We start from the raw sequence: 27,637 nt of genomic DNA, 5'->3' as shown, positions 1-27,637 counted from the left end.
TCTATCTATCTATCTATCTATCTATCTATCTATCTAATCTAATCTCCAATCCAATCCAATCCAATCCAATCTAATCTAATCTAATCTATCTATCTGTCAATATATCAATCAATCAAATCAAATCTAATCTAACCTAATCTAATCAATCAATCTATCTATCTATCAAATTTATTTGTATCTAATTTAATCTAATCTAAATCTATCTATCTATATCTATCTATCTATATAATCTATAGAATATATATATTCTGAAAAATAAATCGATTTGAGGAATTGGCGCCGTTATCTTATTGTCATCGTAACGAACTCGTCGCGTTTCTTTCTCTTTTCGGTCGCTCTACGCCAATTTTTGTATCTCATTCGTCTTTCGTTGCGATCAATCTTATCAACCCGGGCCGGGGGACCAATGGACCACCTTTTTCGTTTTATCATGTCCCTTTTCGGCCAATCGTTGTTGGACACTCGTCCCGAAGCGACGTTGGCAGTACATGCAAGTTCAATTTTGTGGCCGAATGGAGAAACACACAAAGATCGAGGCAATAGTCACGATCAAACTGTCCGCGAACCTTTCGCACTTATACCGTTGCAGGCACTCGGTAGTTCAACGGCTGACGCCGGCGTTGTTGATCGACCAATATGCGCATACATATTGGTTCATCTTGTGATTTTTAGTGAACTGGCTATTGAAACTCCATTGCGTTGTTCCTGTTATTTTTATTCAGTTTCAGCTTGCGTATTCGCCGCTGCAACGTGTTTTTTGCGCCGCCATCTGGCTATCCGAATGTCTCTTCATCTGTTCGTCCATTTCTTCAATAGCGCCGCCGCCGCCGCCGCCGCCGCCGTCGTTTTTCGCTTGTCATACGCTCACTGTGTGTTTGTCGATTTTCTGTTGCCGGGCAGACGAGCCTGGCCAAGTTAGAGTTATTCCTCGAGTTGCACTTACGTCTTGGTTTATGTTATCGTAGTTGGCTATGGGCCCGCTTGATCATAACGTCTCTTCAATGCGATCATATACAACTTGGTGTCGTACACTGTCGTGAAATGATGCTGACGAAGCCTATGGGCTAGCTAAACACGTCTAGCGCGAAAGAATAATCACATTTGAAGTTACTTCTGATATCATGATTAGAGGCAATGATACTAGATCGATCGTACTATGAAGATGGAAAGGTGTAAAGGGTAAAGGAGAACCTGCTGTTACTCACAACGGGGATACTGATGGTTATAGCAGGAATAGCGAAGGTTTGAAAAAGAAACTTCGTATTTCTACACGAACTTCTTTAGTATCTGGGTGTTAATGTGAATTATAGATGGCCTCAGCCGAAGGCGTCTGTAAGGAGGACATTTCGCGTATCCCCGTTATTAACATCTTTAGACAATCGCGGCTTGCACGCCACTGCGATTGTTTGTTTGTTTGTCTGTCTGTCTGTCTGTAGGTGTTCGCCAGGGACGGACCTCCTGCATTTTACCGTTGTTCTTGTTGTCCATTTTCTAAAGACAACAGTTATTATTGTTTCGAAGGGTGGTCGCTTTGCCGGCGGAAAAAAGCAAGCGATCTCGCAAACGCACAGTATCCGCGCAGAATCTTTGGGCAAATTGGACTCGTGGACGCATTCTTGGTTGTGGGTAAAATCGCCTTACTGAATAATGAAACCGGTGGAAATTTCTGTGTGCTTAATAGCAATTTTCTATCAAAACATTTCGTCAAACGGTGAACGTATATAGAAATAACAGTCAGAAACATGCTATTCATCCTACAGGCTGTAGTATCTACATTAAACTAGTGGTTAAACTCACGTAACTTCATTAGAATTCGTGGAAGTTTCATATATCCGCTGACCGGAATTCTATGATGCTGCTCCTTAGCAGGGAGAGACGGATTCGACTTCGAAAATGTCTCTATTTAATCCTTGATGATCGAACCTGATAGATTCCTGCTATAAGTTTAAAGTTCAGCCGCAGTATATGTTAATCGATAAATGCTTAGGTACATTACAGCCGAAATAGAGTTTACATTACCGTTCAATTGAACGGCGCTTTGCGAATATCCGCCTATATATATTTGCCTAGAAGCTCTCGGCCACTGCATTTCTCTTCGAGTGTTTGTGCATTGGCTTTTTAGTGAGTAGAACACCAGTCTTGGTTCAAGACAATGTCTGTGCGATTCTGTGTGATTTTTAGTTCTGTCTCATCATCTCGGGTTTCCCTGTCGGATCCGCCCCTTTCAAGATGCTCTACTCATCGCATAACGGAGCTAAACGCTTCATGGCGAACTTGATGCTGGGTGCCTCCATGCGTCCAAAAGTTGACAACCTTATACACTTCTTATGCGGCTTGCGTATGCATTTGAGAATGTGTATATACTGTTAGTACTATCAGATAATGGATGGTGGAAGCCCCTCGGCTGGCACCAGAACGTACAAGACGAGTACACGTCTCTCAATGGCGGCAATGCCGCATTGGATCCTCGACCTCACCGCTACTCTGTGCTCTGATAGAATTAGAGATTGACAGTCAGCTAACTCGTCGCTCGCTCGTACCGTTCTGGACTTGTTTGGTCCCCTTGTCAACCGTTCGAGTGTAGCCACATCAGAACAGATCTCACCGAAGTCGGCTCAGGTCGACTCATCATCAAGAGGCTTGGCTGCTTCGCTTGCTGTTCGAAGTGCAAGGGCGGCGGCGTTCCTAAACAACCAAAAAGGAGAAGGAAGAGAAGAAGGCCTCAGCGGGAATTCCTCCGCTGTCTTGTTAGCGGGCAGGACAGTTTTCCTACCATCTTCTCTCCCGATGAGCCTATGAGATGATGAGGTCGCAAGCATTCCTTTTCTCTGCCTGTAACTACTATATGCGCACACACACACATGTAGACACATACTCAGATGCCTTCGACAGTGTCGTATGTTATACAGACATACACAGTAATCGGCACAATCCTGACCACGATTGAGACTAGAACTCCATTTGGATATGGAAAAACGCAGCCCAGTGTAGACAGTACACACATCGTAGCTTTGATGTCGTCAAGTTTCTTGTCTCTGTTTTCGATTCCGAGGTCGTAGCACTAGTGGTGGTCTTTAGTTCTCGACCCCCCTTGAGGCTACACGACCTGGCAGAGGAGCACCGCGGAAAAGGACTCAAGGGAACGAGTGAGCAGGCTTGTCCTTCCTTCTGTCGCATGAAGCTACTACCGGGAGGACGAACCCGACTATGAGACAATTAAAGTGACGAGAGGGAGGGAGGGATGGAACACTGAGTAAAGGTCAAGTTACTCCATGAGATCCGAAGACTGCTTGCTGCCACCCCATACCCGTCTCTTGAACGCTTACGGCTCCAAACGCACCACTATCACAAGCGTCGCTTTACTCGCTGATTGTTTAAGCGATTTGCTAGCGACAACGGCGTTAGTGGGCGGGGCCTATTTTAGGATTGTCTTGCTGATTTTTCTCCCTCTCTTTTCCCACATCTCCAAATTTCCTCCATTCCCTTCTGGCTTGCTTGCTTATACACACTGTTCAAACGTAAATGAGACAGATGGAGGACATTTTCCCCAATAACCATCACATTACAACCACAAAAGCTAGTCCCACTATATATAGGAAAATGTTGCTGCTATGGAAAGAATGTACACTTTCATAGAGCAGAGCGTTAGGTACACAGAGTTAACAGTCAGGTGTTCCCGCTATGGGACTATATTAGGGTTTGGCGCACGAAAAAACAAGGTATATACAGCACGAATTTTATAATAACTGCTAATAGAGTGCTGCACTTCATTACATATTCGATACTGAATTATAGCGCTCGCCTATATATATTGTGATGTAAGCCTCACCATGAAATTATAATGCCGGTCACACGATCGATGTTGTTGAACTTATAACCCGAGTAATTTCTTGTTGGATGCCAAATAAAAATAAACTACAATGTATCGTAATATGAAATGCTACTATGACGATGGACCTTCGTCAAATAGTTTTAGATAGAGAAATTTTATAAAATTTGAGGGTTTATTTACACTTCCTTTCAGGAGATTGAGAAACCGCTGACAGCATGTCTGTAGCATGAACGCGACCAGTCACAATCGATATATATAACTTCGAGAATAAAAAGTAATTAAACCCGATTTGTATTTATTCTAGCTGTTCGTAGGCGAGGAATATAATTCGCGTGAGGATTTTCTTTAAAGCTTTTTCGGCATAAATCTACCATCCAGAGAGACGACAATGTAATAATCTCATGACTTCCCATAATTATACCTTTCATATCATCCCATGATGAGCAGGCCATGGTCAGCAACCAGTCTATATATATATATATATATATATATATATATATATTTTCTTATTTATCCTCCGATAACGTTGAATTCTTCAGCAAATTGTCCACGGCACCTCAGCGTGTAACAGGCAATGAGAACGCAGATGCACGTATCAGTCATCGAGAGAATTGCATGTTCCAGCTGTAACCGAAGACGGCTCCTGCCGCATCTGTCGTCGTCATCGTCGAGATTAAGCCTGCATCGGCGACACCCTAGATTTTCACCATACACAGTTATCAATTTCTCCAATGACACAATCATTGTGCTGTGGCATACGTTTCGTAGCGAATCCAGCGGCAGTAGCCGCGGTAGGCATTGCAGTCGTCCGACTGTTTCCGCACAATTTGAGATTAGCCCTCGTAGTACTAAACAGTATGCTTAGGCTTACTACCATTTATCACGGCGGCACCATTAGCGTCGAGGTCTGCCCGTTGTTAGGCTACCCACTTGGCCTTATGGCGATTATCATACAACATCACCGCAGCCTTCGGTTCATTCATCAAAATCGCTACTAGTTTCTCTTATATCCATTTGGCGTACTACTTTTATGACTGTTGTGGGTTTCGCTCGCCGTTAACTTATGGTGTTTCGTTAGCTAGCTGCCTTCTAGTAGTTGTTCTGCCGGCTGTCAGTATATGCATTGAAATATGAAATTTACTTGCTATGTCCAAGGGGGGCGCCAAGGAAGTGGGTCTGCTATTGTCAATTAGCGTTCTGCCAGTGCTGTTGCTGCCCGCTCTGCGGTCGCCGCCGAAGACGTCCCTCGGTCCGGACCAAACGCCTCCCATGTAACTGAAATCCAGTTTTTGCTGCGGTAGCTAGAGGTAAGTTGGCTCGTGGCCGTCTAGGAAAGTTACGCTATCGTAATCCATACTGTCTAAAAGTTGGAATAATAGAAACTGCTGCTGTTTCTGCTGCCGCCCAGACTGACTTCATCAGATCTACCCACCCATATCTAACCACTGCGGGTGGCAACAGAAATGTTATGGATCATGTGCAAATAGTACTGGAGTGCAAATAATAAAAAGTCATCGTACATGAAAACCACGTGTTGGAATATACGATATATTATGCATGTTAGTAGTACGCAAGCGCGCTGCTGCAATAGGTTGTGAAATAGACTGAAGAAGCATAGGTTTTCATTAAAGGGACTCGATCTGCGTGTGCGGTTCTGCGGAGAGATGTTCGGCATAACGTTGATGCTTAATTAGGAAAACTTCGTTACTTTTCGCCTTGTCATGTGATTTCATTTTCCCATTGATTGATTGATTGATGTCAACAATACACTCGGTTTCAACTAAAAAAAAAAATATTAATTGGTTATTCTATAACAGCTCATAAGCCTGTCAGCTTCGTTTGTTAGTTAATAAGTCTACAGCATACAAGCAATTAACAATAGCACTAAACAATGAAGACTAGCTTAATAAAAATGAGAACGATTACGAGCCAGCCAAGTAGATTAACCGAAAGGATATTGAAGAACACTTTTGCAGGCCGCATACCCTCCAGACAAATATGACAAACAGTAGATGCCCTATAAATGCCGACTGACACACAAATAATATCGGCAATATATTTAAGCAACGGTTCAACGTCCTTGCATTTTTAACTTGATGTAGGACCTCTTTAGCGGCCTTAATCGGCCTTGCGAAGTATGGCCAAGTTAGTTCAAGTTCATCTAATACGACTCCTGACAGGAGGGCGACATAGTACCGCTGTAGCCATTCGAACTGCGATAAATTGGTGCCGAAAGGATACTTCAGCGTTTGGCAAATACCTCGCGATAGGTCGGGTTTAGACTAGAAAAAGATCTATCGACGCGGCGAAACTCACTCTATTTTCATTCATTTGAGATCCCAGAACACCTCGCAATAGAGCAAGGATCCGATTGCGACTGCCGGACATATTTGATGGACAGCTATACTAGTATTTACTTGACAAAGCTGCTAACAGCTCTTCTCAGTATTTAGATTTTCATTTATACTATTTTGTCATTGCTAAAACAGAAGTCGCTGCAGAGTCTTTGATAACAATTAGATCAAAATAAGGTTGACAATAGACTGGAAAAAATACGCACATTGTAGAGCTAGGTGGCTCAAAAGGTTTGACTAGACCTGAATGACGAGAGCTCTGGTAATTGAAAGAGCGGCAATCCTAACGACGACGTAAACCTGTACATCTATACACCGTAATCTGCATTCGACCGTAAAGAAACATTGCTTTTACGTTTGCACGCGTCACCCGCGAAGATTGCTCATTACATATACGGCTTTGTTCTGGGCTTGTCAGAGTTCAATGCTGATTTACGATCTGATTCCTCTCGATGTGTTCCCACAGACAGACATTCCTTTCATTTGTTGGGTTTGTTTACAGTTCAAACAGTTGGACTACCGCAAAATATAAACAGATTTCAAAGTGACCTATTGTACACCTAGAACGCTACTAACATTAATAATAAATCTGAGAAAAGTCCTTGACTGTGCCACGAACCAGTACGCTGAAACCTATCTCTTTGCCTGTGGTTTGGGTGTTTCCACGTGATTTACGAAGGCTAACATAGCCTTGCTGTGTACAGAGACCTGGTAATAGTAGCCTAAATTTTAAACATAAATCAGTTTCCTGATATCCACATCGAACTGTTGTATATATCCGAGAATTAATTATGTTAATTCCAAACCACTACTACAAGAGTCGACGTTTACGCTACTAGTAACGTAAATGGGCATGATTATGTATCATACAATTAATCATCGTAAAAGTACTAAAGGTGTGTGCTGCTGGTTTCAAATCAATTTAACACTCGATTAAGTGACAAACGAGCCAAATGCACCAAAACATCGAACTGAATAAGAATCCGGCCTCGCTACCTAAAAGCCTGCTACTTCTTTCTAGCAAAACTTACAACTCTCTGTTCAAGCCATGACGACAGGCCACGAATGAATCTGTTTGGCGCCACTTCTGCTGCTATCGGCACCGTAATTGCCTTCACCACCCTGTTACGTGAAGCCTTAGCCCCACCCCAGTCGAGGCTAGGCTACCCGATTAGGTCTGTCGGAGAGGCGATCTGAGGGCGGACGGCATCAGCGACGGCGTAGAGACTAAACGAAGGGAACAGCCTAAAGTGGGTAGAAATAATTTCGAAGGTCGATGCGTCGCTGTGACTTAGCCGTTCGAATTGCACGCGCTTTCGCCGCGGTATGTATGGCAGCGTATGGGGGGATCTGGCCTCCATGGCAACTGATAAAGTATACAACAGCGATAGGCCTGGTGACTTAAAAGCGATATTACAACTACTCTGCTGCTACTGCTGGCCATTCACAACGAAAAGCGATAGTGAGAATGGCACCGGGCGACCTGTGCGCCTCACAAACAAAACGAGAGGAAAGCTTCAGCGAGAAGACCGACTAGCGACGCTTCGATTCTAAAGAAACGGCTAGCAAAGGATATCTTAGACGAAGCTAACATAAATAAGTTATACTTACGCTCTGAATAATGAAAATGCTCGTCGTTAAAATTTCTAGCAGCCTCATTCATCGGGGACGTGACTTTACTTATATTGGAGGAGAGAAAGTACCATTTAGCTAACGAGTTTGGCACATTAGGGCAGTATTCATAGCTTGGAAAACTTGAGAATCATTTAGCAGCTGCGCTCTGAGTGCGACTAGTTGCAATAGTAGGGACGTGGGACTGTTTAAGAAGTGGCCGGCACCACCTCGAACCGGAAGGCTATAACTGCATGCCTTCAACGTTATGGGATCAGCTGTCCGTTGTAAGAGTATGGCAGCGCAGGAGGCGGTACTACCTCGACTACTAATAATGATACACGATATAATTGAGCCTCTCAAAACATTTAATTGATGTGTAGGCTAAGAATTGAATCATGGGCCATGGCTGACGTTCTATAGGTTCTATACGTAGTTCTATAGGGATTACGGATGAAATTAGATATTCCTGCCTAATTTTAGCTTTCATAGTTGACATTTGCTTTTTGATCTACTGACGTCAGCGTATCGATATTTGTCGTCGTCGTCGACGTGTGCTCTTTAGCGCGGATACAAAGCCTTTGCGTTTTGGAAAAGGTCAATCGTTTCATGGAGTCATTTCAAAAATTTAGGCCAGTAGCCTGTTATTAATGGATGCCTATTTTCAGGTTTTGAGAGAGAAAAAAACTTGGCGACGATTCCATCCTCAACATCATTAAGCACAAGTTGCTACTACTACTACACGAACGTCGAGAGTTGTAAAGACGTCAATAATATCTGCGATACGGAACTGTTCAAAGCACCCACCACCCCTAATACTTGTTGTCCGTCGCCAGTTGCTTGTTATTCAATAACTATCGATTCAGATTTGCTGTAGCCATTAGTTTTCAACGCCTAATCTAAGGGTCTGCGTTTGGGAACGAGGCGACAATAGAATCAAACGTTGTAGTTTCGTTTGCCAATCGAGTGGGTCAAGCACCTGGGGCGGGTCACACTTGGAACGGTATTCTTGCCAGCGTTATGATTATTGTTAGTACTGACATCGGCTGAGCGGCCCCTACGTGTACACGTACGCATCTGCTCAATTGTTTTCTAGCGCTCAAGCAACTCAGCGAACCTCGCACGACATTTACCACTCGCTCGAGCACTTCATTCCCAGCTATCGAACCAAACAACGCGTTAGTCACAATTCGCAGACTGCAAAAATGACGATGACTGAAGCGTGCTGGCCATCACACCTGCGTGGCGATATGTTTGTTTCCGTTACTCTCTATTACCCATTCACTTACCGGTATAATTTGGCCTGATCCGAAACAAGTTCTAGCAAATTACGACAAATCGTTGCCATCCTCGTCATCCACAAGACGAACTTTGCGCATTCGTCATCTAGATATACACACACACGTGCAGTCTCTGCATGTCGTGTACACGTTATGTGATTCGAGTTAGATTATTATAATTTTGTGTTACCCGTTTTGTGCGTTGTTCAATAGGAAACGTGCGCGAGGACAAGGCATGGCAGGAGCAAGAGGGTCGCAAAATGGAAAAAATAACACACAAATTTCATCGTTCGTTATCTTGTTGCAAACTTAGTGTTACGGTTTTGTACCAATAACGAAAACATGCCGTATCCGAAGGCGGTTTTAGTGGCATGCCGTACAGAGCTGTCTGCTGGTCGACTCCTCGTGAGTAGAGGAACTGGGAGCTTTATCAAGAGGCCAACACATAAGCCTATTTGGGTTGTAAGGACAGACACGCGGAAACGGATAAAAGACAGGGCATACTACTCAGCAGGAATGGAAGAAGCTATGCTGTAATACGAGTAGCGATGAAAAAAACCTGGGATTTCCATAAGCAGAGAGATGTAGGGTAGTCTGCCCTGCGGAATAGGGCGGGTTTCTCGGTTTTTTTTTCAAATTTGAGCCCTTTTTAGAGCTTGCCGTGGCCGCAATTTTCCACCAGTATGCGATGTAACATTTGGAGGTGTCTTTACCTTTCTGAGAAATCGCTCGTGGATAGAGGGGAAATGAGCAGCTTTGAGAACAGATCGTTACTACTAAACTGGTGTGTAGATAATGTATAAACATAAATGAGAATCACGTAACAGTGTTTAACGTTGCAGACAATTTCAGCCCCTAATTCTAAAGAATCAAGCATATTTCGCGATAGGGCCAGTTGTTTTTCAACTATTAAGGCGTCTGCAATAGGCCCTTCTATTTAGAGCACTTTCAAAATAGCACGAACTGTATTCAGCTCTGATTGAACCGTGGACGAGCCTTTCATTTTTTCGTTGATCGCCATATGCTATAATCACCATCAGTCAAAAAGGGTGGTAACTAAACATCTTGGACTCGCTTTGCCATGTCTTGATTACCATCGATTGGCCACAAGTCCTGCTAACCGTCTTTGTTTTATTCAGTCAGTGCTATCCTAACTGTTTTCCAGTCTAGTAGCTAACATGGTTTCCTATTGCTGGCTTTGTTCGACATCATAACATTTGGATGAAATAGTTTAACTAAGTTTTAGGTATTTTGTAGTTTATCTACGTGTATATATGGATTTAACAGTTATTTGACAGGTCAGGCACGGCCTTATGCACCATCCTGTCACATGCTGCAAGCGCGTCAAAATTACGAAAATTCGAAATTAATAATAATTAATGGCAAAACATGACAATCTCAATCTGTTTGTTAAACAATTCATTACTCTCTGTGTTTTTCGACCTAGAAGTTAGCTGCAACTGGACAAAATAGTGATTCTGCTGTTTTTGTATTGCTGAGCTCTGCACATCCCCGTGTGCGTGGGTGCGCACTGCTGTCCTGGATAGGTGCACTTGCAGGCTTCAGGTACGGTGATTCAGCACATTTTTTTACTTTTCATGGCAGATAGGGAAGCGGGTGTTCAACAACAGTTTGATGAAAGGTAGACTTATCCAGGGGGAATCAAAAAAAAAAAAAGAAAAGGTCTGTATAGAGTAGAGGCAGCTATCGATTGTACAATAATGCGAGCGCAAGGATCAAGGCGTCACCGTTCCATTACTGCACTGTCGTCGGCAACAATGCCTCTTCTCTTTCCTCTTGCCACCACAGCTCCACATCATACATACAACTTGTCCCACGCTTTGATGCCACGGGGGCAAGCTGGGCCAAAGCAAGGAGGAGCCCAATCGGTGACGAAGAGCAATTTTGCCAGCTCGACCAGCTTCGGCCTCAGCGACTTCAATTGGCAATCGGCTTAGCAATAGTATCGGTGCCTTCACCTTTAGAGCCTGTTTACTTCATTGCCTACTGGTGCTGTGTTCGATAGATATATATAGGATAGAGAAAAATATTATTTACTGCGGCGTAGGGATGCCGCCCTCCCGTTGGATGACCTACGGGTCAGAAAGAAAGGAGTTTTTTGGTGTAAACGCCCATCTCGTCTGGCATCTCTTATATTCTTTGTCAATGCTTCTATAAGGGCTGGTAGATTAATACCTTTTTATTTCTTTGTTGCAATATGTGTAGATGTCTATGTCTTGTTAAAACAAACCAAGTTAAGGGAATTCGGTTTAAGCCGCCTTACCTCTGTTATTTTTCTTGAAACCTTCGACATCTGTGAACACTTATTTTCATATTTAATATATGTACAATAGAGCAAGTTTTCTCCAATTTTCCGACGTTTTAAAAAAGCCTCATCATTAATTTGACTACGCTAAATTAAAATGTTCACTCATATGAAATCTGTAACATAGAACCATCGCTATCCATATGCATAATCATACTACCTGATATTTTATTTTCCGTCATAGGACATCAAACCTTCAGCGGCAAGCTAGTGCAAAAGTCTTCGTTTTCGTATCAAGTTCTACCTTCATATCGAACCAACCAGTGCTTTACAAGAATCGCGAATAAGTTCCACATGAGTGAAGTAAACTTTAATTTCCCAAACATTACCTATTTGTTTTTTTTTTTTTTTTTCAGATTCAGGCTAAACTCCTGTCGCATTGAACAAGTCCATTGACCCCTCATTTCCGCGTTTGCCAGAAAAAATCGTTGGCCATTGTAGTCGGTAGACTGGCTGAGAGTCTAACTCGTCGACACCTCACTTCTTCCATAACTGTTTGTTTCTAAATACATGTTCCTCTCACTGTTGTATTCGAACCGACCACGTGCCAGTGACCGTCGACGAATCTCCACCAAATATGTCTGCTTTGGATGAAAAGTTACGAATATAGCGGCGTTTTCTTCGAAACTGCACCTAGAAGATACACCGAATGCTCAAATAGACGTAACAACAACGTTATTCCCAAATATCTCCTGAATGTAGCCTTGCCCTAAGGATGAAGAAGAGCTTTGCCTTGAGCACATTCGTCGACTGCTCGTCCTTCTCTGGTATCACTCCCCCTAAATTCTGATATCTAAATCAGACGAAACGACAAAACGAGGTTATGGGAAAATCTAGATGTTTCCTCAGGTGTCTGTTTTCTTGGAGCGATCCGACGCCGGTCCCTGTGCGAATGGTCAGCAGCATAATTCGTTCACAACACGATAATTACATCCATGATATTGCAACTGTTAAAAGGACAACTCAAGTTTTTTCTTCTTTATTCGACTAACTATTTCTATATTGTCTTGAGCCAACGATGCATATATGCAAGCCGGACTACCATATGTTTGACATTCGTTCTTCCTTGTTTGGCCAGCTGCCTCCGACTACTGCAACTACGATCTATGGAGGCAACTGATACGATCGCTAGCTCAGGATTATACCAACGATCGTACCGTGTTTTGCGATCCGTTTCGTCACCAGTAGCATTCATTGCGGCTACATGTAATTAGTTTTTTTTGCGCATGGTATTGTTCGCGTCTTTGAATGGGCATGCGTCAACGCAGTCCTGTAAGGGATCGCTTTCAAATGTATTATCTGAGTTAATTTCAAATAGAACTGTACGTCCGTACGAACATACGATAAACCGATCTGCTTGCAATGTATCTACCGAGAAAAAGTCACACTATCCTCCTAATGAAGATGTAATACCATCGAACTTTTTATGCCCATCAAGCATTTGTTGTACATGTAACATTGAAAAGCGTTTCCGACACAATTTTTGCCACATCTCTATCGGTAATGACAGCAGCGACCTCTATCAGCTACAGATAATAGAGGGTGTCAATTATAGCTTTGTGTTTTTGTGTCAATTTTTTTTTTAACTTATCACTACCGCTTATAGCCATAGACCTGAGCAGAGACAATGGACTTGCGGAGAAGCTTGAATATTGTAACTTAAAATAACATAGCATTGTTTATACTGCCGTTGGCACTGCAAAGCATACGTGTATGACTGGGTCGAACGGTGCCATTTCGCATATAGGCGAGAGCCATATAGACAAATGATGTATGTACGAAAAACTGAACTGTCCTTAACGGAAACACCCAGTAGACGACGGACAGAGCGTGCCGTTTTACCTTATACTGAGTAGTAGTGGGAACAAAGAGCAAAGAGGATGTCCTCCATATGACCTCTGTACAACGCTTGAATGCGTTGCAGATCGGAAATTTAATCTGTTTTTGGCAGAACAGCTTCAGTGCTCGATAGATTTTCAAATAGCGTACGGAAACTAATCGCTTCCTGTGACAGATCCTATTGAAACAGCAAGATGGTCAGGTCCAGGGATGAACGTGACGTTCAGCTAGCTTTACGCTTTTACCGTAAGATGGCTCCGTAGTTCGTTTGCTGTCGCGCTTTCCATACCTGTTGTGTGTCGCTCGTAGCTCACCGAGTAGTACTTGGTTGATAAAAATAATACAGCGTTTTTTTCCTCTTCCGCTCTGTGTGCACGAAATTCGACAGCCTCGAAAGGACATCTTCCTGTAGAGTAATCCGCAGCCTAGCTGCTCCAAGTAGATTTGGGTACCTGCTGGCGTTCTGGCCTGTGTCGGCGTTGCATGAGACCGCGTGAAGCATCGTCTAGTCATAGTTAGTGGAGCTCGACAAAAATGCAGAAGTCTAATTTGAGCTTCGATTGCCACCGCTAATATTGCTATTATATGAAAATGACTCTTCTGTAGTGACAGTGCCAAAAAACATCGGGGTAACCAATTCACAAATGGATCTTTCTAAAACAAATAGGTGCACGGCTCGATTTTCAGTTTAGATGGGCTTTGTTCTTTGTTAGGCATTACTAGATGAGGTAAAGCTTACATGGGGTTCATATCACCCTCAACACTGCCATCAACATTATTGCTACAACAAGCAATCGTCAGATCATCCAGAACTGCGACTGTTAGGCTCGTCTTCGCCTCGTAATATCGTTAGCACCGTTAGAACGTTGACGAAAAACTGCAAATGCGTGAGAACCAACGTATTCTAGCAAAGTGACAAAAATTCTACGCTCTCATAAAACACCGATAACATCATCGTACTAATATTGAAGACGATCCGCTTTGATGTGGGGTATATGCCCACCTTCGTCGAACGATAATGACAGGAACGGATAATTACTTAGAAAATACACATCGCCCATCCATAGTACTACTGATTATTTCTCACTGAAGCTTTTAAACCCAGTTGGATGTATCCCATTGGTATATCTTTGAAAGTGTGATTCACTGATACGTTCGGCGCCCGTTTACAGTTGGCATGTTGATGACCGGCAACAATAAACCCATAGACAATTTGTTGTTAGCGGTCATCCAGGCTCTTTTCGAGCATTCGCCCAAACTCACATATAGGCTACTGCTATAGCCATGCTAACAATGATGTTTTCGATGGATTTTAAAATTATTCGTTCATCACGCAACGCTGGAAAATATACGTTCGACAATACGGTGGTATAATAACTAAATGCTCTTAAATAAGGACTGCATTCGAAATTGAACTCGAGCTGCACTATCGTTATGGTCTGCTTGGAAGTATCTATCGTCCGCGGTGCTTGGACGCGAACTTACCACATCAATCAATTTCAGGAAAGGCACCTACCCTCACTTGTGTGTAGTAGAGCATGCGAGTGACGCTTTTGTCGCATGATGTTTATACGTAACGCAAAGACTTCAGCGACCGACGAGCGGGATGGCAACGATAAGTAGTTGGCGATGCAACATGCATCCCTATGCATACTGCCCAATTTGTATGTTCCACAGGCTCACGGCGATGGCTTGCAGATCGAAAACTAACTCGGCCGCCGTTGTACGTCAGACTGAAATTATTAGACTGAGGTTGCCGGGAAAACTTAATAGTCCTGAACAAAGATCCAGATAGCTATGTCAAATTGGCAAAACGCAGTTAGGAAAAGGTGCAGTAACTGTAGTGCGTTTCGCCTCTGGCACAAGGAATTGAAACGTTCATAATTTTATCAGTTTGTGTTTGAAGGAAAGGACCTACCAGAAACCTTACTTGCTAAAGGCCCCCGAAACATATGGCAGACGTTTAACACGATTAGTAACCAGTCAGGCCAAGGACAGTCGTTCAGAATAACAGGTGTAACTAGATAAACCGACGGCCACTACGTTGCACGTCGTCTACCAACATAGTGGGGTTGAATAACTAGACGTGAAATGTTTTATAAATACATCATTCGGGTAACCAGCTTGTTCGAAAATTAAGAGATTACCCCATTGAACGACAAAGCAGGGACGATACCCCTCTTTCATGTTTACCTTCAGTATTAACCATCTAATTTTTAGCAAATTTAACCGAGTGACGGTTTTAGCTCAAGCAGCATCCGTTCGATAAACTTAGCTTTCTTATCTGTCGCTGAAGTGGTCCAGCCCACTTCAAAGCAGCGTCAGCGTTAACACTTCGTCGACGGTGGGCGTTCCGGTGCAGTTATAGTTCTTGTAGTCATAGTAACGGTTATAATATAATATTACGTAATGGTATGATTATAGAGGAGGGTAATAGCGTCATATCGTGAGAAACTTGATTATCTCTACTAGTACAAAACTACAGATAAGCGTCATCGTTACGAATGAGCCGGACAATAGCGACGCCTCCTAATTATCATCGTGCTTACAGCTGTAACCATTATGTATTATAGCAGATGACATAGCAGCAGTATAGGTTAGATTGTTCCATTTTGGTATTATTTACAGATGCCGTTCGTTAGAAAGAAATAGCCCAAATCTAGCCCAAAACTTCGAACGTTGTTGAGCGCAGTAACGTTTGCTGTTTGCAATTCTCACTTTGTTTGTAGCTAGCGAGAAAGAAGAGCAATTCGCAAGAGAACACCTCTTAGTTATCGGTAACAACTGTTATCTATTTATATACATTTGTGTAGCGTTCAGACAATGCGTGGGTGGATAGTTGTGACATAGGCTGCTTCCATAATGGCCGCTGTTGGCGTTGTGGTCGCCTCTTTTTTAGCTGTCAGCAACCGACGACGTTTCTCGGTATCTGTTTTTGTTTCGATCGGTGCGCGATATCGAAGTCAGTCGATTCGACGTCAGGTACCAGACCAGAGAGTCACAATCGAAGCTACCTTCGAAGCCACCGCAAGGTAGACCTGGCCGGTAAAACACACAGTGTTAGAAGTATATATATGGAAGCTCAAAGCCCCAATGAATCGCACGTTCTTTTGTGAGATACGACCAATCAAGTCTGTGAATAAATAGATAAGGGCGGGTGAAAAAAATATAAAGAAATCAGAGTTGGCGACCGGATGCTGGATGACTGCTTATCGACAGAATTGCTACTCTTGAGCAACATGCGCTATCCTGTTCCGCACGATTCACTAACACATACTATCCACATTATCAGTGTATACGTACATACGTACGTCTCATATCAAACTAGGAGCTCAATGTACATACACAAGAGAACCTGCCGTTCATGCCGGCAGGTCGGGGGTTGGTACCGTCCATTGTAAGTCGCATAGGAATCACCTAAGGCAAATGCCATTGCAGAACTCTTCATATTCGTGTAGCTGGTCCTTGGCTATTGATATCTGTAGGCATCAACAACAACAGCAGCAGCAGCAGCAGCTGCTGCAACAACAACAACAACAACAACAGCAACACCCGATGTAGCAAAAACCGGACCGGAGGCCGAGAGATATTTAAGGCCATCGTCATTCGTGTGTGTGTGTCATTCTTTGTCTGGCCTATTCGATTTTTCGGTATCGGTTCGATTTTGATGGCAACCTGCCATAGATGATGAGTCCAGCACGGAACCTCTGAAGTGAAAGCAACGCCAGAAATACTTGTTTACCTACATAGGTACACCGGAGGCTCACAAAAAGTTCTCATCGCACACTTGAAGCCATTTACTTACAGAATAAGCAACGCCGATCGAGGACCTCTCCGCTGTTGAAGTTCGCTGCGTCAGTTAGTCGATCGGTGAGTTAGAAAGACGATGAAAGCCTGGGCAGTTAGACTACTCGATCGGCAACGATGAAGAACCTGAAAGGAGTGCGTCACAAGGAGTTAGTTGTCTTCAACACTACAGTCGTCTTTACATCGCCCACGAATCGAGAAGCTCAAATTGGTGTTCGCATATTCCTCGGCTGGGACTGGCCGGGTTTCGACGGCGTTCAAAACGACTTGATGCTGTTTTGGTTTACCCGCGCAAATAGAACCGCGCGGGTACCAATAACAGCAGCAAACGATGGCAGTGAGCCGTTATGGCGTTACTTGTTCTACTGATGTTTCGAAGTTGATTCTGTCTGTGTCGAGATGTGCAGACGTGAAATCCTTCGCTCTAAAAGTATCTACTATGAGGATAGCTATTACTTCAGTCACTACTAATACCACGAAGGCTTCTAAAGCGAAATCGGTGCCAGTAGACACTGTTCACTGGGGCACCGGCTTGCCGCCGCCGCCGCTGTGGCCTATCCATGGTTCACTTCATAAGCGACGGACAAGCAACGAATGACTGCGTCTGTTTGACTGACTGTCGTATTCCATCGTCGACCACGAGAGGACCCTACCAGGCGACCTAGTGCAACGTATCATTATCGTCATAACATGAAGCCTTCTTCTGATTTATACGGAAACATGACGCACATGCCACGTACATAGGACAACAGCAGCATCAGGAACTATAATAATCACAACAACGACGAACGCAACCCAGAGGAACCCCCGCCAGGGCTGAGAAGAAATTAGACCGAAGACAGAAAAAAGGATGCGTAATTGTAAGAAAAAAGGTACTACAGAACAAAGTGCGTGTTGTGGTATTATTGTACAGAGCATGTGTAGGTAAATAAATTTACTACTTGAAACGAATGTGTTAGTTTTTAGGGAAAAGTTAGCGGATGGAGTTACCAAGTTGGGGATAGCCCACTTAATTGGTGCGGTGTACTGCAATGACGGAATAGAATAGACTGCCAACAATTAGCTGTTGCAGTAACAAGCTTTATGCTATATAAGCCAAATAGCAGCGGGCGAGAGGTGCCTGCCTAAATATAGCTATGCCAAGTTATTTAAGATACACTTAAGAAAAGTAACGATTATATCACGACATATGTCATAGTGTACGATGGGGTGAAGTATTTAAAAATTGGTCTAGTACAAAATATCTAGGTAACAAGTAATAATAACGTCATACTGCATTGCATTTTGGCTGAAACCCCTCAACAGCAATACCCAATAGAAGTAAGTACTTTGTGGTCGTTGTGCGCTGGTCGTGGATAGCTTGTTCAATCGTACGGCAACTCATACAATTAGTAATTTTCTTCGGTTTCTCTGGCCTATCGATTGCTATGTTCTATTAAGCACTGACGGTCGGTGTGGTTTTCGCCAGGACGATGTAAATTTCTTTTACCTTATGTATTAACCTGCCAGATATAGAGGGTAAGCAACAAGACGGTCCAGTGATTTGAGGCTCAGTTAACCTTTTAGCATGCTGTTTTACTCGAAAAAAATAATTGATTGATTGATTGATTGATTGTTTTCCTTGATCTTGCTACCTCATCTAATCAGCTACGCCAAACAATATAACGATCACTCACTGAACTTGACAAACGCCTTTGCCGTACCCTACATACGACGTTTCTATACTTTGTAAACGATAGTTCAAGTCTACGAACGCTTTGCTGCCGTTCAGAGTAATGCAAAGTCTATTGTTGCTATTTCGTACGGTAGACTCCTCAATCATGTCGATTTGACACGATTACTGCAGTGGAACTATTGCTTTTCAATGTTATTGATGCTATTTCGATCAGTTACTAAAGGCGATAGAAACCAGGACGCGCTTACCTAAGATACAGCATAGCCATGATAGCGGCCAGTACCCCTCAACGAGCCAAAGCGAACATGTAGCGGAAATCAATGTAACGATCACATGTTGTCATCCGAGAGAGTTCGCCCCTTTTACCAGTTCATTATCTTACCACATGCATATATCGAACATATTCTGGCTAGTTGTGTGAGCCTTACCATGCTGGTAGGGCCGCGTCGGACACCAAGACGAGGGAGATACCGAAGCATGCATGCGTGCGGGACAACTAACAAGCTGCAATTTGGAAGACACATGTTGTGGTGACAGCTGTTAGCCTACGATGCGCTAGAAACATGGCAACAACTCATTTTATCATGGCTTCCCGCTGTCTTTCGGTGGTGCTAGACTCTCCCATCAGGCGCGAACTGATCTCAACACGTTGACGGCCAACGCAGGCTCAGCTATAGGCCAGTAGATTAAAAGCTAGGAAAAGCGAATCATTCTTGGTTCGTTTCCTTCGGGTCGTTCCTGGTCTACCGTCAGAACGGTATGCCAATCGCCGAACCTGCCGAATCATCGAAACGGCTCCTTTGGGCCTCGTTGACCTCAAAGAGCGACCAGAACTCTTAAAGGGTTATAGAGCAAGGGGTTATATTTAAAGATCATATCAACACAACTGGATTGACTGCTGATTCGCTTGTACCAGCCTGCTAAACCATGCCATGAGCTATATCGTTACGAACGGCGTATGAAGTCATCTTGGTCGTTGTCGTCCACTTATAGTAAAACAGACGCCTTGGAGACGGAGAAAGACCGCCGAGGCTGGGCGACGACCAAGCCAAAACACGGCGGTGCGTCACGAAAAACTAGTCAACAATCGAACCCTATGTATTGTTGATAATCGAGGTATAAGAGAAAAAGGAAAGGAAGAGTGCAGACGAAAAACATGTTTCACGCTGGGGACATTCAACAGACACGAACCTTCGTCAGCGTGACTGTCACACCGCTAATTGAATTCTAACAGGCTTGCTATCGTTCAGTAAATGAGAAAGAGAGAGAGACTGAGACTGAATGAAAACGGGGATAGGATCTAGAGATTGGCGGGATGTAAACTGAATGGTGGAACTATGACTTCGTTTAGTTTCATTAAACATGAGCAACAGATGCATGAACGTATTTCGTATTGTTCATAGTGTTTTTTCTTCATACTTCGAAAGCTCTTGGCCTAAGCTACGGGCCTAAATACATATTACGGATTTTCTCCTAGCCATAACATTAAAACTAAAATAGATATATTATCACGTATTTTCTATGTATATGCGCGACTCGTTGTTGGTCAATTTAGTTTAGGGAAAATTAAACGTACTTAATTTTCAGCGCGAAAAAAACCATGTTTACTCTGGATATTTATGTCATATATTTACCCATTAACCGATGAGAAAGGACTCTCTAGTGCCATGTAGAGAATTTCTATTAAACCAAATAGGAGTGAATCGTATAATCCTCTCGACCCACGCAAAAATCATTGTTAGTTTTTTTTTTGCTTGTAGCATGCTTTCAACATCTCTAGTTGGTGATTAGATCATAATAATGATCACGCTTTGCTTCGGCTGATGACGATCTCAAAAGACGATGTTTATTGCATCGCGATCATCCGACATCAATGGCTATATTCCTGTAATAGTTCTCGTTACGAAGATCGTCGTTTGCTTTAATGGAAGACGGGGCGCACCCTTCCGGGCTGACGGAGAGAACAGCTTTGTCACATCTCGTTGACTGCTTCTGTGCCTTTGCTTTGTGCCCGTGGTTTTTCTTAAAACTTAGTACCGTAAGGTTGAGACGAGCTCCATAAGGCGTGCCACGGTTTGAACGCGACGAGAACTCATACTGAAGAATACGTTTTAACATATATTCGTTTTGTCTCTCATGTAAGTTAGGTTCGAAATCAACTTATTGAACTTCGAAAGACTATTACGTACTGCGTTTAGAAAATTTTCCGGAGCAAAGGCAGCTAAGCAAATAGTGAGTCGCATGAAGGTTATTTTCTGTTCTATAAGCAACGTCGATGGTTTTACCGTGAGCGCATGATTAACTCTGTTAGACCAGACTAGATCAGATCAGATGTGGCCTTTGTTAATAAATTAATCAAGGGTTCAGTGATCATTGTCTTTCTTTGAATATACGTTCAGTCTCTACCATTCTGTCGGCGACTGATCACATTAAAATAACTAAGAATATGGTATGTGAAAATGTCTGATAGCCCTTCTTTTATTTTTCAACTTAAACGCATCTACATATTATTAAATCGTCTATGTAAAAAAAAAAAAAAAACTATCTATTATCGTTAAAGTATTTAGCAAAAACGAAGAGAGAAGCCCTAGCATGGACGTTGAAGTCAACGACACAGGCGAGGAGATCTGTTGTCACCAAACGTTTATTAAGATGAATTTTTCGTTCAAGTATTATTGCCTAATAATCATGCTCGCCTTAGAAAACGAGCTACGTATTACTAGATTTACGAACATGTTTTCATTACTCTGTGACACTTTGTAGAAATGATACAAGCTCAAGTTGAATAGCTTGTCGGAATAACTGGGAGAGCGCCCTTTCGGCGACAATGAATGCGCCTCAGCCTTCGGAAACTAACTTTCGCCATCCATTATGTAAAAACAAACGCGACGAGGAAGTTATTTTGAAATCGGCGAATTAAAAGTACAGTTGTATGTTTAGGTACACGATGTTATTTCGGTAAGTCACGGTCAACATCAGCTGTTCGATTGAATCTGAAGAGATGCGGTAGCCTGCTAGTTGTCCTGACATCTAACGCCCTTTCCGGTTCACCAGGGTATGAAAATCAGCCCTTCGGTGCCGTCCTCACTTGATTCCTCGCTGGAGTGCTTTCTCACCTTTTTCGCGCGTCGTAGGGTCGTCGAGCAGAATTTGTCCTGGCCACCATTGCACAGGTACTAATTAATGGATAAACGTCAATCAAAGCAAGCACATATGTTAGTTGGACTTAGAACAACTGAAAGTAGCTATAACAATCCAGCGTAGCGACTCTTTGTAGCAGCAATTTCCAGCATCAACTCATTCCGCTATCGTACAATATGTACAACCGTATTACAAATCTGTCGTCGACCGGGTAAAGCCAACATAGCAGCATTCAGAAGTGGTTTATTTCTATAGTAGCAAAAAAAAAACAGGAAACGTATTATCGACGGATTGATTATTTGCTGGCGTCACAATAGTTTCAGTATTGTTTCCTTCTGGTTTTTGAGCGAGACAGCCGGCTGCCAACAAACATGCGGGAAAACTCCCATTCACTCCTTGCAAGCGTCTCTGTTATTTTAATTATTCAGCGAACAGAGACATATATTTTGGATACTTCGGAGACAAGCATCACGTACGGGAACAAGAAGGGTAACGGTCTACGGTTATTCAACTTAATCGGTGCACTTCGGGGTAAAAGGCGTTATTTAAGTTCAGCAGACGAAAAAGTTATTCGTAACCGATACGTCGTGACGCAATGGCAAAGTCCGCTTTTCGGACGGATGGAAAACACGGATAATTTATTGCATTTGTTAACACTTACGGTTTTTGTTAACGAGCACGTGTCGAAGTTTATAGCTGCCCATTTGCCAAGCATTGGTAAGTTGGATGATTTAATCCATTTGTTGATAGCCCGCTTCTCATTTTCCGTAATCGTGTTTTTGTACGTCACGAAAAGATTGATATACGAGCTGTTGCCATTGCACATAGCGTATGCGATGAAATTAGACGATGCGCCAGCGATCATCAGCTGCTTCGAAGGTTCTAAATATAATAGATGGTTTTTTATCGAGTGGACGGAAGTGAGCGGGTCATTTCAGTAACTACAATACGGGCATCGGTGAATGGGGTTCTGGGGATTACGACTACTATTTTATACGTATGTCAAAAACACCGTATTTTGATTGTCGGTATAATTAAGACATTGATCAGAGAAAGAAAAAAAAACAGAACAGCTACTTACCTCCAGCACTTGACTCTTCCCTTTCTCCGAAATCGAATGCCATCGAACTAGATAATTGTGCAGGATAAATGTTTTTCATCACAATTTTGGTAGTATTTTGTGTGCTGATCTCGGTTCCGTAACATCGCCAGCCAACGGTCGAAGTAAACTGGATCAGCATCACCGTAAAGCCTTCGATGTACGGCTAAGACGAACAGTTTGGTGAATTAGCTGAATTCGGTAAAGGGCCTTTCTTCATAAACTGATATGGCTGACTTTTTTTGTAGATCCTGCCATTAACTGAATACTACGTTATATTTAACATAAAATTATATTCATAACAAAAAACCTTCGGAATTATTAGACCCTCGCAAGCAGCTAGGATAACTTCTGAGTAACTTTTCGTTCCGTTGTTGTTGTTGTTAACAGCAAGCACATCGAATACAGTACATACGCACACCATTGAGCGGGCGTGTACAATTATGTGTATATCAGTAATACGCCGTGTGGAATCGTACAAGTTTCACTATACGCGTAGAGAATTATTCCAGTGTTTAGGGCGAAGATCTGTCGAAATAAATCAGAAACTTCAATTTCAAACTTATTGCAACCACAACTAAACGCCAGATGCTCAAATACAGATGACGGCTGTAACAACAGTGGCCTATATAGAAATTACACTAAATCAGGAACATACCAGGGTGTCGGTAGTCCAATTATTGTATTCACGTATAGACTTCACACCGTCCCATTCATCCTGAGGACACAACTGAGCCTTAGCAGGAGTCGCTTCACCGCCTTCGTCATCCTTTGGACGCACGACGTGTCCATTTTTCGCCCAGCACAAAGCAATAACAGTGCACAGCACTACAAACGTTTTCATTTTGATTTCTCTACCTCTGGCCACTTCAGAACCCAAAGTTGTACTGAGCCGTTGACTCTGTAGATGCTGCTTTTCGATGGGCCAAACGGTAACGTTTTAAGCAAACGTCACTCGACATGCTTGCATGCAGTAAGCATTCACGGTAAGTGTTGTTTCGAGGGGTTCTGGAAGATGGAAGAAAAAGATAGTGGGCTGTCTAATAGAGTACAATAATTCTCGCTGGGATGGTGCTGGCCAATACAAAAATTGCTAGAGATAAACATCCTGTAGCATTACTTAGCAAACGCCTAGCGGTACGAATAAGAGGACGACTGCCAGCTTCTTTGAACTTTTCTCCGCAGCTACCAACAAACGTTAAGTGACGATCTCGATTGGATTAGACCTGGTACGAAGGTCCAACCAGCGTCAACCAGTTAAGCGTGGTTAGTTACACTTCTTGCCTGGATACAGATACGACAAAGTTAGAGAGAAATAGAAAATATCTAATCGGAACAAAGTAACGACACTCTGGGTGACGCTTTTTGGCCATAGCTCGAGACAAGTTTTTCAAACACTCGCAGAAATTCAATGGTAATGTGAAACGTTACAAATACTAGCGGCTGAGCGGCGCTAGTTTGGGAAAAAGTGTTGTGTTTTGTTCGAAGGGACGAGCGTCAAACGTTCGTGGAACGTATCGATACCAATTCATTCACGCTTTAGGAGTTGGTCAGTGAATCGCAGCGACAGTGGAGAAGAGTTCGCGGTAAGGTTTGAATTCTTCATTCAAACAAGGAATGAACAACGGGACGTTCTGTCGGTATTCATGGGTCCTTCTATGCGACTGTTTACAAAGGCCTTCTGCTAATACGGCTTCTTTTTTTTTTTTACAAACTTGTAAATATCTTCTTTGCAATTGTGGATGGTAATTAACTCCAAAGCATAAATAAGCTCGTATACGATAAGGTACACTTCTATTGTAGTTGTTCAATGAAGTCAAAGAAAACGTAGCTGAACATCTATGTCTCTATTCCTGCCCGCCGTATCCACAGACACGCAAACAAACGAATACACGGTACTTATGTAGCGATACACGTACCGAAACAGTTAACTCGTTAATTCTTCTAACACTGTTAATCGACCTTCGCCGTAAATTAACAAGTAACTTCGATAATAAGTAACCCGGTGGCGTAACCTCATGCCATGGTGCATTTGTGCAGTTGAGGCAACACCTGTTATACGTAAACTCGATTTGTAATTGAAATAAACGTTGGAAACTATGCAACTGGTAATTCTAACTGGCCTTTTTCGACAGCATCCCCTATATTCCCTAATTCAGGGGGCAATCAAGAACACTGAACGATACTAGCTTTTAGAGACACAAGCCTTTATAACGCCAGTACGTTCCTGTTGAGGACCAGACCTATCCAACTGTCAAACCGTCTCGGTCCGGACGGATAGTATCTCTGTTGTAAACAAATACATTGTCACTACTACAGCTATTACACCTCTGCCAATGGCAGTGCGTAACGGATACAAATCAAGCAGTGTTAATAGGCCGCCGCCGCCGCCGTTGAGAGAAATCCTTCAAGTTCATGTTAACGAGGCATCACTGTACGTATCTACAACATCAGGATTGGGTCCGCTGATTTCTCATAAAAAAAAATAGGGTGAATGATGAAGCATCCCGCACTCGTTGGCCTTTGTCTGGTCAAAGCATTTGCGGTATATTGATGTAATCGCACGAACGTAAGTCGCGTTAATACTGTGTAAATCAGTGTAAGACGTTATAGGTGGATCGGCTCTAGTGGCAGGAAAAAATCGATAGTAAGACAGAAGCCACATTTTTGTCACTGTTGAAAAGGACCCTAAAACGTCGTCTTGCAGAGGCGTCTTCACCTTGGTTTTACTGCTATAATAAAATCATGTCGATTTAGTGGCATAATGCTTCTTGTGACCCGTCGCAAGCAACAGGCCAGCACAAGAGTACTTGACACCATTTGCTCGATTAGAGAAGACCGCAAGGACTGCAGCTTGCCAGTCCGTAGCAGAATGGCAGAAACGGAGGAATTCGACTCTGCTATGCGAGTGAGATGGCTGACCAAGATGAAGCTTGTCAAAGCGATGTCATAAAAGAAGATGGTGAAGTACTCGTTAAAGCAAAGAGCTGGACACCAGCCGAAGTCGAGTGCTCCATCAGGATCCATAGGTGATCGAAGATTATTCAGACCTCAAGAAGAATAACCCTTACCCGTCAATTCCTCCACATTGAGACATATAAACGCTTACCCGTAGAAAGCTGCCAGAGACGATTTACCGCTACGCCGCCATTGCGGCTTTGGGGGGCTGTATATGTCTCCGCTAAAAAGCCTTTCGTCGAACCGTGTTAGAACGTTAGATGCCTCTGAAGCATCTCTATTTATAAACGAGCTATTATGAATGAAAGCTACTAAGCAATGAACACCCACAATTGCGGGACGCCACCATTGGCCACAATTTGGAACAAGGCAGAGAAGATCCTACAAGATAAAGAATGAAAACGCGTAAGAACAGCGGCTAGGCAGAGGGAATCTTTAAGTGGCTGTCGGGTGACCGCAGGTTTATTGAACGAGGGTGCTTTCGACCGTTGACGCCCGATGTTTCGTAGTTTCGCAGACTTTCGAGAAGAACTTGAGTTACTGAAATATGTTAATGCTGGCGTTCGCTCAGTCAACGGGGCCGAAGCTATAGCTGCGCTGCGGCGTAGTCGTTAAACGTAGAAGCCTTATTTTTGCGACTCTGGCTACAATTCTAGCACAGTGGAACGGGTGGCATTGCAAATGGATACAGGAAGGCAATAGTTTGAAACACAGGTACAGCGCAATTTAGATGCATTGTTATGAGCCCTCTAATTGAGCGGCTATTTAGGTAGATGTAGCAATGACAAGAGATAGACAGAGCTCAGCATGTTGGTACTATAAAGTGGGGCGTTTAATAGTACCTTACGACTCTATAAAGCAGAAAAGTAGAAACAGCATCCGTTGAGGACATCAATACTAACCTGGAACCTCCTCCTCCCCCCTGTCCCCGGTTCGGCAAGCCGCATAGGCACCTTCGTCAAGTGGCTTGACTCCTTGCAGTTACTGTCCTTTCAGACTCATTTTTGGAACACTTACCAAGTCAATCTGATCACTGCGAGTACTACAGCTCTCTCATAATTATCGCCATTGAGCAAGTTTGCCTTAACACGAATCGTAAATATTTTTTACAGAGTTATAATACCTTAGGCACACATCTGTGCTCGTATTTTATATAGGCAGAACTCACATTTGTATCGCTAGTCTTTGACAAGCTGAACTCTAGTGCGTAGTACCGTTTCGTCATTTCTAAACTTCAATGCTAAACTTACTCAAAGCGGACTTATAAATGTTGCTTCGGACAGCAATGGCTGGAATAAAATTTATTGTTTTAACTACATCTAGAAGGCTCATCAACCGAAGGCTCGGTTCCGCGTGCGTTTGGTGCGCTCCTAAAATGAGCAACGTTGGAGTAATTTCGACAACTAATATCAGAGAACAAGTATTATTAAATAAAAAAAAAAAGAGTAAATTCTTATCCATTCTAAACTTATGTTTAACAAAACTACTTTTAAATCGAATATTTTGTCTTAAAAGGTTCCTCTCCTAAATAAGGGGCCTGCAATCGCTCAAATGGCCTTTAATGGCACATGTGTCCAGCAGCCTGATTGAAAGCCTTTGAAGTATCAGTATATCGATATCTCCCCGTATGCTCTTTTCTTTTTCAAATACTTCGTTCTTCTTTAATGTTTGGGAGGGTGTGCGCTAATATGGATCTGATGATGAAGTCAATTAGG

At 43.0% G+C, this 27,637-nt stretch overlaps 1 protein-coding gene and 1 long non-coding RNA gene across 3 annotated transcripts; both read right to left on the bottom strand.

The window, feature by feature from the left end:
* Window positions 1–11,231: 11,231 nt before the first annotated feature.
* Window positions 11,232–19,503, bottom strand: LOC111272834 (uncharacterized). Of its 2 annotated transcripts, none has more exons than XR_002687752.2 (4): window positions 19,153–19,503; window positions 17,048–17,175; window positions 16,588–16,949; window positions 11,232–16,280 (listed from the first exon to the last, which is right to left on the bottom strand). It is a non-coding gene; the product is annotated as an uncharacterized LOC111272834 (long non-coding RNA). The 2 variants fall into 2 exon arrangements; XR_002687753.2 differs by having other exon boundaries at window positions 16,588–16,761; window positions 19,153–19,502.
* A 1,843-nt stretch (window positions 19,504–21,346) lies between these two features.
* LOC111272833 (uncharacterized) lies at window positions 21,347–23,888 on the bottom strand. The gene is made up of 4 exons (XM_022854475.2): window positions 23,623–23,888; window positions 22,947–23,130; window positions 22,527–22,747; window positions 21,347–21,900 (listed from the first exon to the last, which is right to left on the bottom strand). Exons 1-4 carry the CDS (start codon window positions 23,806–23,808, stop codon window positions 21,772–21,774), a joined length of 720 nt encoding a protein of 239 aa, XP_022710210.1. The 5' UTR covers window positions 23,809–23,888; the 3' UTR covers window positions 21,347–21,771.
* Between the last annotated feature and the right edge of the window lie 3,749 nt (window positions 23,889–27,637).

The sequence above is a fragment of the Varroa jacobsoni genome, unplaced genomic scaffold (assembly GCF_002532875.2).
Source record: "Varroa jacobsoni isolate VJ856 unplaced genomic scaffold, vjacob_1.0 contig03469, whole genome shotgun sequence".
Lineage (NCBI taxonomy): Eukaryota > Metazoa > Arthropoda > Arachnida > Mesostigmata > Varroidae > Varroa > Varroa jacobsoni.
Note: the sequence above shows the minus strand (reverse complement) of the source record. Positions and strands in the feature narration are given on the sequence as shown.